Here is a 12,535-nt window from a genome sequence, read left to right as displayed (position 1 = left end):
TGTGGACAGGCCATGGACCTTCCCTGTGGCTTCGTGTCCACCTGTGGGTGAGGTAACAACAGTATGTGCTGACAGACTGCTGTGATGACCATGAAAATGCATGGACTCGGCACCCGCCAGGTCACGTCTAGCACACACTGCGACCGTGCACACAGACCGTGGCCACGGACATGGGACAGGCACATGGCATGGGCAGGCGAAGGAGACTCACAGGTTGGTGGGGCTTAAACAGAACATGGAGCTGTATGGGACGATGGGTCGGGGGCCACTCCTCATCACATCATCAGCTTCCACCTCCTTCTTCCCCTCGGCTTGGCTCTCCAGGTCCACGTTACCACCTACAAGGACACATGGCCACCAAGTTAGAGGTGTGGTGCACGTGAAGCCCACATCACACAGGTCTTACCCAAACAACAGACACGGTCCCAGCCCCAACCGCACAGGCCTTCAGGGACCCAGCCAGGGAAGGGCATGTGGCTAAGAACACAGCTTCACGTGGGACTCCCTCCAATCATGGTCAGATCACGACTGAGGACTGAGCCAGCACTGGAGGCCCCTCCTCCCCTCTCACTGCACAAGGGTCAGGGCGGGAGCTGCACCAAGCACTGTGCCCTTGGCTGGGGACACCTCTGCCTCCACTAGGGGCCTCTGGTCTAGATGTTCTAGGAACACCAAAGTCCCCCTTGGCCCCAGAGACCAGGGCCAGCAGGCTCTGCTCCCCTGGTTCAGGGCTCAGCGCCTCCTTGAGAAAAGGTACCGTGTGGCTGCCTGGTGAGACTGCCCCGCTTGCCTCTGCAGAGACCTCGGGCCAGCAGGACAGGGAGGAGTGGGGGCCAGCCCTGGACCACAGACACTCTTCTGAACCCGGGAGTCCAGGCAGACCCCGCTTGGGATTCTCTCCTTCAGGACCCTGGCAAAGGTCTGCAGAGCCTGGACAGTGACCCAGGGAGGACTTCAGCAGAGCCCACATCTCGTATGGGCTCCTACTCGGCTCCTCACTGCTCACTCCCCTGTCCCTCAGCCCCCACGTCTTATTAAGGAGATTCTGTTAGCTAGATTCTTGTTCTTGGTAAGTAGATTCTGGTGTCTGTGCGTAGTGCTTTTCTCGCAGTGACTTTCCATTTTTCAGTATCCTAAAGTATGTTTCCATTCTTGTGGGTAACGAAGTTCCCAAGACGTCAGGGACGCCCAGGAAGACAGGGCAGTGACTCGGAGCCAATGCCTACTGCTGTACCTCATCTCTACTTCTTACAAGAAACAAAAGCAAAGAGGATGTTAAAAGGCAGCAGAAACGAGGGTGGTTACCGCCGGAGCCCGTGTGGCCGCGCGTCCCAGAGAGGACAGCTGGGCAGAGAACAAGCCCTAGAAGTTTGTGGAAGAGCTCCCAGCAGCAGCGGCCGTTCCCTGCTGGTGGTGTCGTTATATGATCTCTCAGAAAGCAGTGTGGCAATAAAGCCCTAAAAAAATCTATTTATTGATTTAATCTGTGACCTGTATTCACAAAAGTGTTGTTGTGAGTTCTTCTACAATAACAAAAAATTATAAGACATCCAATCATCGGAAAAAGACTAAGTTTGCAACAGTCACAGGATTCACCAACTACAGATATTAAAAATGCCTACGAAGAGTTTCAATGACAAAGGAAGTTTATGATATTAGAAGTTAAAAAAGGCCGTATATGTGTGTGACCCAGATGAGCTCAACTCCAACACAATAATATACACGGGGAGAGAAAGAACACCAAAACAATAATAATAATTGTGGTGATCTCTCAATAGCTGACAGTAATTTTAATTCTCTTCACTATACTTTTAACATTAAAAAAAAATTTTCCAGGATGAGCATGCATTTCTTTTAAACTAAGAAACATTTATTATTTTAAAACCACAGCTTTTCCTTTCAGACCCCCCACGATAACAGTAAGGCAGGACCAGTACGGACTCAATGAAGAATTTTGCTGCTCGAAGTAAGTGGAACGAAGATGCCAGAAACCGGATGGAAATACTCCTCCTGAAATAGATTTGCAGCAACAACAAAAGTCATCAATTAAGTCAAAGCAGACCAAGAAAAGCAGGAGAGGGTCCAAAGGGAACTGCGAGAGACTGAGCAAGTTCATTGTTAGAAGCAGGTTACTAAAAAAAAGGCTTGACAGTAAAATTAAATCATGAAACAGGACATGCCGTCCTGCAAAACGGCCAGATACAGAGAGCATTCCCGAGAAACAGCCACATGCTGGACGTGGTCCAAGAGCTTTAACGCCGCACGATAGCACTCACCGGCTTGCGCTGTCACCTCTGTGTTCCAGACTAAGAACCGAGACGTTACCTCGTGGGGTCATGATGTAGCAAGGCTGGGAGAAGGGCCTGGAGCCGCGGGCTTACTACACGGTAGGGAGCTACAGGAGGGTTCCTACTAGACTGCTCTCCTCAAAGAGGGCTAAAGTGAGCCCAGACCGGGGGTGTCCTGGGCTTCCGGGAAAGCAGCGGTAATGACACAAGCCACCCTCATCTGGCCCCACAGATCGGGCAACCCGTCTCAACTTGAAGAGAATTTCAGCCCTACTGACATCCTGCTATAGAATTTCTCTCCTATACATTCAGAAGGGCACTAGCTATCTACCACCCTTGGGAGAACTGAAAAAGTAGTCCGTCAATTCATTTTCTATAGGGCTTCATTATCTCACAAAACCCCAGCCAGGAAATGGTGGATTCAGGTCAGTCATACATAAACTCAAAATAAAAAATATCACCGAATGGACCAGGAAGCAACGTCAGCATGAATGACAGACAGCAGAGACAAGTAATAGTGTTACACCCTCCACAGACTTCAGATACAAGAATTTTAAAAAAATTTAAATGAAGAATATAAAGTAGCTAAATGTAAATATGTAAATAAATTAAAAAAATGAATCTTAAAGAAATGAAAAAACAATAAAACTCTATAAAATTAACCCAGCATTTCCATGACCTGTGACAGAGAAACGTAAAATGGACTCATTGTCCCACTGAAAACAGCTACGAAAACTGAACAAAATATATAATGTAACTGTTTAAAGGCCCTGGGAACAAACCAACTTGGACAGAAGCCAAGAAGCTATAATGCTTGGAAGAAGGGAGGCACAGAGATGAGCCCGTGTTCCCCCAGCTTTTCCCCTAAGGCCACGTACCTAGTTGTGGTGCAAGGAAACAGAACCCAGTAGAAAGCAACAGGGAGGAAGAGGAAAAGACTGGAGTTTGGGAATGACGAAGTCTCTGGGAATGAGGGGCAAAACCCCAGAGTGAAGTGCAGGGGAGACGTGAGTCACTCCATCAGCCCCGATTAGGTCCCTCCCGTCACCACTGCACATGTGCGAGAGGAGGCTGGCCTCCGCTAGAAGCAAAGGCCCTCCAGGAAGCTCACGTCAAAGAGGAGAGCAAGGCTGAGGCTTGATGCTGGGTGTCAGTGCCAACAGAGATGTCACTTTGCTGGCACTGCGTTTCATCCGGGTCGTTCCCGTTTGTGTTAGGGTTCTGGTTACAGAGTAGCACAGGCGTGGCATCATTGCCCTTTACCCTGTCTTTCCTATAAGGCCTATTATTTTCAGTGCATGGCATCTTCAGGGATGCACATGTCACGTTGCAGCAGGAACGTCTGTAGTTACGAAAGACAGAAAATGATGTTGATCAAAAACACAAGAAATAATAAGTGTTGGGGAGGGTGTGGAGAGAAAGGAGCCCCGTGCACTGTTGGTGGGAAGGCAACCCGGGGCAGCCACTGTGGAAACAGTGCGGAAGTCCCTCAAAAAATGAAAAATAGAATTACCACATGCTCCAGTGGTTCCACAACTGAGTATTTACCCAAAGAATAGGAAAATACTAATGAAAAAGATACGTGCAACCCTTAAGTTTACAGCAGCATTTCTTACAAGAGCCAAACCATGGAAGCAGCCCAAGTGTGAGGTGAGAAAGGAATGGGTAAAGAAGATGTGGTTATATACACAACAGACTATTACTCAATATTAAAAAGAATGAAATCTTGCCATTTGCAACAATATGGATGGATCTAGACAGTATTATGCTAATTGAAATGAGTAAATCCAAGAAAGACAAATACCACATGATTTCACTCATATGTGGAATTTAAGAAACAAAACATTCGAACAAACAAATTAAAAAGAGACCCCAAAAAAACCCACAAAACACACACACCCAAACCCAGACACTTATATACAGAGAAAAAACTGCTGGTTGCCAAAGGGGAGGTAGGTGGGGGAACATGTGAAATAGGTGAAGGAGATCAAGAGTCCACTCGTCATGATAAGCACTGAGTGATGTACAGAACAGCTGCACCAGGGGCATCTGGGGGGCTCAGGCAGTTAAGCATCTGCCTTTGACTTAGGTCATGATCTCAGGGTCCTGGGATCAAGCCCTGCGGCAGGATCCCTGCTCAGTGGGGAGTCTGCTTCTCCCTCTCCTTCTGCCCCTGCCACCCCACTGCTGCTCATGCTCTCTCTCTTTCCTCTCAAATAAAAAAAAAAAAAAAAGAATTGCTGAATCACTCCATTGTACACCTGAAGGTAATATAACACTGTATGTTAATTATACTTCAATGAAAAAAGAAGGAAAATGATATAAAGATCTAAGATGCAATATAAAAAGGAAAGCCAAGAAATTGATGGATCTAAATAAACATGATCTCTATAAAGTCAAAACAATAATAATACCTACTTTGTAAGATTAAAAAAAGAACTAAAAGGGTGTCCTACAAAGGACAACAATAACAAGGGAGTTGAGAGAAATGGGACTGCAACCGCTGCTCTAGGACCATAGCATTGCTCAAAGGGGAACTTAGAGTAAAAAATAACTATAGACTGTTACGCAGGCATGATAGCCATTACAAGGACAGCCACTAAAAACAAAAAACAGATATAGAGTCCATAGCTTTTAAACTAGTAGAGGCGAAAATGTGATACTTAAGCAAATAAACAACCAATTATTCAATATTTCTAAAAGGAAGGAAAAAAGAAAAAAGCACAGGAAAAATGGAACAAGTGTCACAATCTAAACTGCATGAAGCAAGTCCAAGTAAACTAACATAATAAATACAAGTACACCCCACCCGGCTATTAGCTAACACAGGTTATCCAGCTGCATTTCTAAAACATACAGTTATGTGCAGTTTCCAAGACACACGCCTGAAATATAAGGCCACGTAAAGGTCACAAGTCAAAAGACACACCTGCCAAATGTTAAAAAAAAAAAAAGTTCAGTTCTATATTCGCGTCAGAAAAATACACTTTAAGAAACATCATTAGAGTGACAGATGGTCAGCATAAGAGGACAAGAGGCTCAGACCTTGAAGGGTTCACACACATATAAAAAACCCCAAATACAGAAAGCAATATATATCTTAATAGAAGTTTGGGTTTTTTAATGAAGAAATAAAACAAAAAGCCCCACAAAAGAGATTCAGAGACACAGAGCTACTATTTTAGAAACATATACAACAGTACTTGGTCATCTGTTAGACTGTTTTTTACAATGAGCTGCATGTTTCAAACTATTCAAAATAACTGCATTCTATAAATAAATACATACATACACACACACGTCCACCAAGAACTGACAAGTCTAAAAAAATAAAGATTTCAGTGCACCTCACTCAATTATCAATGGGTCAATCTTGGCAAAATATTAGTGAATATACAGAATATTTAGCAATACAACCAAAAACTTGATTTAACAGACAAATATAAAAAGGCCAGTGATCAACTGAACATAATTAAACAAAAATAAATTTAAAAATAATTTTTTTAGAAGGCCAGTGTTCCCTAAATTAGAGAAAACATATTCTTCTTTTCTTTTTTTTTTTTTAAGATTGATTTATTTTAAAGAGAGAGAAAGCATGAGTGAGAGGGGCAAAGGGAGAGGGGGCGAGAATCTCAGGCAGACTCCACACCAGGTGCAGAGTCTGACTTGGGGCTCGATCCCACACGCCTGAGACCATGACCTGAGCTGAAACGCACAGTTAGATGCTTAACGACTAACCCTCTCAGACGCCCTGAAGACATATTTCTCTTAAGCACACGTGGAAACATTTACAAAACTTGACCATGTGCCAAGCTGTAAAGCAATTATAAAATATCTCAAAGGAAACCATCATACAGGTCATGTTCTCTAAAAACAGTGCAATTAAGTTAGAAATTAAGGTATGGGGCGCCTGGGTGGCACAGCGGTTAAGCGTCTGCCTTCGGCTCAGGGCATGATCCCGGCGTTGTGGGATCGAGCCCCACATCAGGCTCCTCCGCTATGAGCCTGCTTCTTCCTCTCCCACTCCCCCTGCTTGTGTTCCCTCTCTCGCTGGCTGTCTCTGTCTCTGTCGAATAAATAAATAAAATCTTAAAAAAAAAAAAAAGAAATTAAGGTAGTAATCAGAAACAAAAAGATTAATTAGGATTTAAATTTTACAATTAGAAATTGAAAAACAGACTTTAAAGAGTTCATTGGTCAAAAATTATGTATTGAGGCAGTATAACTGTCTATATAAAAAAACAAAATAATCTACAGAGAAATTATTTAGGGTAACAAGAAAGCTTACTTGGCAACTCTGTGGCTGGAAACAAAGCCAACAAACATAAAAATACAGTTTTGTACACAATATCACTTAAAAAAACAGAACAAGCAAAATAACAAAGAAAACAAAAAGGAATTTTAGGGCAGTGAAACTACTCTGTAAGATACTATAAAGGTAGATATATGTCATTATATATTTGTCCAAAACCTTAGAACATAAAACACCAAGAGTGAACTCCAATATAAACTAGGAACTTTGGTGGAGGCTCATTGACTGTAACAAATGCATCCCTTTAGTGGCGGGGGGTGGGGGTTGCCGATAGCAAGGGAGGTTGCACTTGCACATGGGCAGTGAGTATATAGCAAATCTATACTTTCTGCTTAATTTTACCGTGACCCAAAGCTGCTCTAAAAAATAAAAAGATAAGCTGTTTAGTATAAGAGAAAAGAGATAAAAATACAAAATCAAAGAAGATAAAAATCCTATAATCTTACATTTGAATTACGAATGCCAAAACAATATATGATATATTCTCCTCTTTAAAAAAGAAAAAAAGTAAAACATCCATTTACCAAAAACAAACAAACCAAAAAAAACCCCTCAACAACGTAGGTTGTAGAGGGAAGGTACCTCAACATAATAAAGCCCTTGTATGAAAAACCCAGAGCTAAGATAATATTCAATGGTGAAAAGCTGAGAGCTATTCCCTTAAGATCAGGAACAAGACTAGATGTCCACTCTCACCACTTTTATTCAACATAGTACTATAAGTTCTAGCCACAGCAATCAGACAAGAAAAAGAAATAAAAGGCATCCAAATTGGTAAGGAAGAAATAAAACTTTTACTATTTGCAAATGACATGATACCCTAAAGAGAAAAGCCCAAAGACTCCACTAAAAAACTATTAGAACTCATAAATGAATTCAGTAAAGTTGCAGGGTACAAAAATCCATATATAGAAATCTGTTGCATTTCTATACACTAATAATGAAATATCAGAAAGATAAATAAAGAGACTAATCTCACTTACAATTGCACCAAAAGTAATAAACTTAACCAAAGAGGTGAAAGAGCTGTATTTTGAAAACTATAAAACACTGATGAAAGGAATCAAAGATGACATTAATAAATGGAGAGAGACTCCACGCTCATGGATTGGAAGAACAAATACTGTTAAAGTGTCCATATCACCCAGAGCAAACCACAGATTTAATGCAATCTCTGTCAAAATACAAACAGCATTTTTCACAGAATTAGAACAAATAATCCTAAAATTTATATGGAACTAAAAAAGTCCTGAATAGCCAAAGCAACCTTGAAAAAGAAGGACAAAACTGGAGGCATTACAATCCCAGATTTCCAGGTATATTATAAAGCTGTAGGAACCAAGATAGTATGGTACTGGCACAAAAATAGACACATAGATTAAAAGAACAAAACAGAAAACCCAAAAATAAACCCATGTTTTTATGGTCAATTAATCTATGACAAAGGAGGCAAGACTATGCAATGGAAAAAAGTCTCTTCAACAAATGGTGCTGGGGGCGGGCCGCCTGGGCGGCTCAGTCGGCGAAGTGCCTGCCTTTGGCTCAGGTCATGATCCCAGGGTCCTGGGACCAAGCCCCATGTCAGGCGTCCTGCTCACTGTGGAGCCTGCTTCTCCTTCTCCCTCTACTCCTCCCCGCTGCTCACTCTCTCTCCTGTTCTCTCTCTCTCAAAAAAAATAAATAAAATCTTTAAAAACAACAACAACAAATGGTATTGGAAAATTGGACAGCTACATACAAAAGAATGAAACTGGACCATTATCCAACACCATGCACAAAAATAAACTCAAAATGGGTTAAAGACCTAAATGCAAGGCCTGAAATGATAAAAATCCTAGAAGAGAAAACAGTAATTTCTCTGATATCGGCTATCGCAACATTTTTCTAGATAAGTCTCCTGAAGCAAGGGAAACAAAAGCAATATTAAACTATAGGGACTACCTCACAATAAAAACCTTCTCAACAGTGAAGGAAACATTGGACAACAACAAAAAAGGGCAACCTACTGAACGGAAGAAGAAATTTGCAAATGACATCCAATAAAGGGTTAGTATCCAAAATATATAGAGTTTTACCAGTCAACCCCAAAAAACCCCACATAATCCAATTAAAAAATGGGCAGAAGACATGAACATTTTCCCAAAGAAGACACATAGACGGTCAATAGACACATGAAAGGGTACTCAGCATCACTCATCATCAGGGAAATGGAAGTCAAAACCACGATGAGATACCACCTCACACCTGTCAGAATGGCTAAACTCAAAAATACACAAACAAATGTTGGACAGGATAAAGACAGAAAGGAACACTCGTGCACCACTGCTTGATGTAAACTGGTGCAGCCACTATGGAAACAGTATGGAGGTTAATCAAAAAGTTAAAAATAGAATTACCATGTGGTCCAGCCATTGCACTACTAGGTATTTACCAAAGAATACAAAAACACTAATTCAAAAAGATACACACAGGGGCACCTGAGTGGCTCAGTCAGTTAAGTGTCCAACTCTTGATTTCGACTCAGGTCATGATTTCAGGGTGGTGAGATCGAGCCCCACGTCAGGTTCCAAGCTCAGCAAGGAGTCTGCTTGAGATTCTCTCTCTCCCTCTGCCCCTCCTCACCACCACACGGGTGCTCTCTCTCTCTCAAATAAAAAATAAATAAGTCTTAAAAAAAAAAAAAGATAACATGTACCCCTGTGTTTATGCAGCATTATTTACAATAGCCAAACTGTGGAAGCAGCCCAAGTGTCCATCAACAGACGAATGGAAAAAGAAGATGTGGTACAGACACATACAATGGAATATCATCAGCCATAAAACAACGGAATCTTGCCATTTAAACACCAGAGATGGGTCTAAAGAGTATAACACTAAGTGAAATAAGTCAGAGGAAAACAAATACCACATGATTTCACACATATGTGGAACTGAATAAACAAAACAAACCAGCAAAGGAAAAAAGAGACAGACTCTTCACTATAAAGAAAAAACGGGTGGTCGCCGCAGCGGAGGGGGAGGCCGGGGATGCGTGAAACAGGTGAAGGGGATTAAAGGATACTTATCATGATGAGAACTGAGTAATGCATAAAATTGCTGAATCACTATATTGCATACCTGCTAATATAGCACTGCACATTAATTATACTGGAATTTAAATAAATAACAATTAGTTATTTAAATTTAAAAGGGAAAAAAGTTCTGAAAAGGTTGGAAGCAATAAAAACCCAGTAGCAGCAACCACATTGCTAAATAAACACCGTTTCCCATCAAAGGAGCCGCAGCGTCTGAGATCGGGCTCCACAGCAGCAGACCGTAGGATGAGGGCCACACGCAAGGGACTGATTACCCCCAGAATAAACCGGAGGGAGTGAGGAAAACAACGGGAAGAGAAAACAGCCAAGCAAGAGTGTAGTTTCAGATAAAACCATGCAACAGCAGGGTCAGGCTGTTCCCACAGGACTCTGGGGTCTGAGTTAGACCTTGAAGTTGTCCCAACCTGAAGCCACAGGGATGGGCTTTCCTACCCTTTACACCACCCCTTCGTTAGCTCTGGTCACTGGGGAGATGTATGTCCACCGCCTGTCCTCTCCCTCCAGTGGTCAATGGCAGTCCTCCAGGAGGAGCTGAAGGTGAGACCACTGAAGTAAAAGGACGGAAATGTGTAGCAACAGCCAGTGTGCAATACACAGGTCTCCTTGGAGAGATGGCCAACTCCACGTCTGGGGCAGAAAAGGTACATAATAACCCTGGAACACGTTGTCATAGATGAAAACCGGAAAACAGGGGCGCCTGGGTGGCACAGCGGTTGAGCGTCTGCCTTCGGCTCAGGGCGTGATCCCGGCGTTATGGGATCGAGCCCCACATCAGGCTCTTCCGCTGGGAGCCTGCTTCTTCCTCTCCCACTCCCCCTGCTTGTGTTCCCTCTCTCGCTGGCTGTCTCTATCTCTGTCAAATAAATAAATAAAATCCTTAAAAAAAAAAAAGAAAACCGGAAAACTACCAAAGACAACTTAGGCATGTGAGGTCAAAAAAAAGCCAACCATAAGGGGCTCCCACTGGCCAAAGATGGGACAATCTGAGCACCAAAAGCAACACTGAGTTCCAAGAACTAAAGCACAGCAAACACATTAAAATAAAAAAACTCATACTGGTAATTCTCATAAATCTCTACTTGGCCATATTTGGAGTTTCTGGGCACCAACTCACTACTGTAAAGATCCATACACAGGGGCACCTCGGTGGCTCAGTTGGTTAAGCATCTGACTCTTGGTCTCAGGGTTGTGAGTTCAAGCCCCACATTGGGCTCTGCACTCAGCAGGGAGTCTGCTTGTCCCTCTTCCTCTGCTCTTCCCCACTCCAGCCCCACCACTTCAAATAAGCAAAATCTTTTAAAAATATAAATAAATAAATAAATAAATAAATACCCATACATAAAGGGACAGTATCTTGCTTAATACAAATACAAACAGTATTCCAAATAGTCGATGAGGAAAGTTCTTCCTTACAGAAAAGGTAAAAATAATAAATGCGTAAAGAATGACAGAATCATAAATTCACCATTGTGTGATACATAATGAAATAACGGACCTGGGTAACAAACATCAGTGTCTACTAAAACCTTTAGGGGAAAGGCTGGTAGAGAACTTTACGGTGGAAGGGTCAGGCCAAACCACTGTAACATGACCCAAGGGAAAGCACTGTGACACTATACACCTCGCATCTCCCGTGTACGGCAGCAGGAAGCACACCACCTAGGAAGCTTCCCAGAAGAGTTTAATCTGATTCAATCAAGTCTTTAGATCTGTAGTTTACAAACAAGGGCATTTGGCAACCTCTGGAGACATGTTTAGTTGTCCTCATCAGAGGGTGCTGCTGGTACCTGGAGGGTACAGGCCAGAGACGCTGCTGAGCGCCCTAAACACCACAGGGCTGCCAGCACCAACCAAACAGGGTTCAGAAGATCTGCCTGAGACCCAGTCTCCAGCGACCAGGGGACACTGAGGGTGGAGGGGTGTATTACATGGCGCCGTGATGCAATCAACCAAATGCAGAACGGGGAAGTCCTACAGGACAAACGACGTAGTCTCTTCAACACAAAATGGCACCCACAAAATAAGGGGGAGAATTGTTACAGAGTAAGAGACGCAGACGAGCACACCTTGTTTTGATCCTGACACTAACAAGCCAATTATAAAACGTTATTGTTTAGATAATTGGTAAAATTCAAACTTGGAATAGATATTAATATTATGAAATTATTATCTCTTTTAAAGATTTTATTTATTTATGCGACAGAGAGACCGCCAGCGAGAGAGGGAACACAAGCAGGGGGAGCGGGAGAGGAAGGAGCAGGCTCATAGTGGAAGAGCCTGATGTGGGGCTCGATCCCAGAACGCCGGGATCACACCCTGAGCCGAAGGCAGACGCTCAACGACTGCACCACCCAGGCGCCCCGATATTGCAAAATTATTATCAATATCGCTAGGTGTAATCATGCTTTGTGGCTGTTACACCCTGGTTAGAGATGCTTACAGGCACAGTTAACCCTAAAATAATATACAAAAAGCGTAGAGAAAAAAAGGAGAAGGTTCAAAATGAAAATTATAAAAATGTGGGTAATTGCTTATGGGTGACAGAATATGAGGGTTCATTATACTTGTGTCTCTACTTTCAATGTTTCCATTTTCCACAATTTTTTTTTCCTTTAAGCAGCCTGGAGAGAAGACAGAGCCACACAGAAGAGCAATTTAGACTAACGGCTCGTTTCTCCAAAAGAATGGCAAGAGGCAGAAAGACAGTGGACTGGTTGCGCTATGGACAGAAAATAATTAACAAACTAGAATTCCATATAAAACAAAACTACTTTTTCCTAACAATGGTAAAATAAAGATTTTTCAAGCAAATTGAGAGAATTTACCACCATCAAACCTCA

At 42.6% G+C, this 12,535-nt stretch overlaps 1 protein-coding gene across 2 annotated transcripts in view; it reads right to left on the bottom strand.

The window, feature by feature from the left end:
- Positions 1 to 12,535, bottom strand: part of CACNA1B (calcium voltage-gated channel subunit alpha1 B) — a 196,642-nt gene that overhangs the window by 60,929 nt on the left and 123,178 nt on the right. For both annotated transcript variants that reach the window (XM_040632311.1, XM_040632313.1), the window contains exon 23: positions 212 to 338. In XM_040632311.1, the coding sequence (XP_040488245.1) occupies positions 212 to 338 (127 nt within the window). The remainder of the gene's footprint in view (positions 1 to 211; positions 339 to 12,535) is intronic.

Source organism: Ursus maritimus, unplaced genomic scaffold, assembly GCF_017311325.1.
Source record: "Ursus maritimus isolate PB19 unplaced genomic scaffold, ASM1731132v1 scaffold_17, whole genome shotgun sequence".
NCBI classification, from domain to species: Eukaryota; Metazoa; Chordata; class Mammalia; order Carnivora; family Ursidae; genus Ursus; species Ursus maritimus.
The sequence above is the reverse complement of the archived record's forward strand: the minus strand, read 5'-3'. Positions and strand labels throughout refer to the sequence as shown.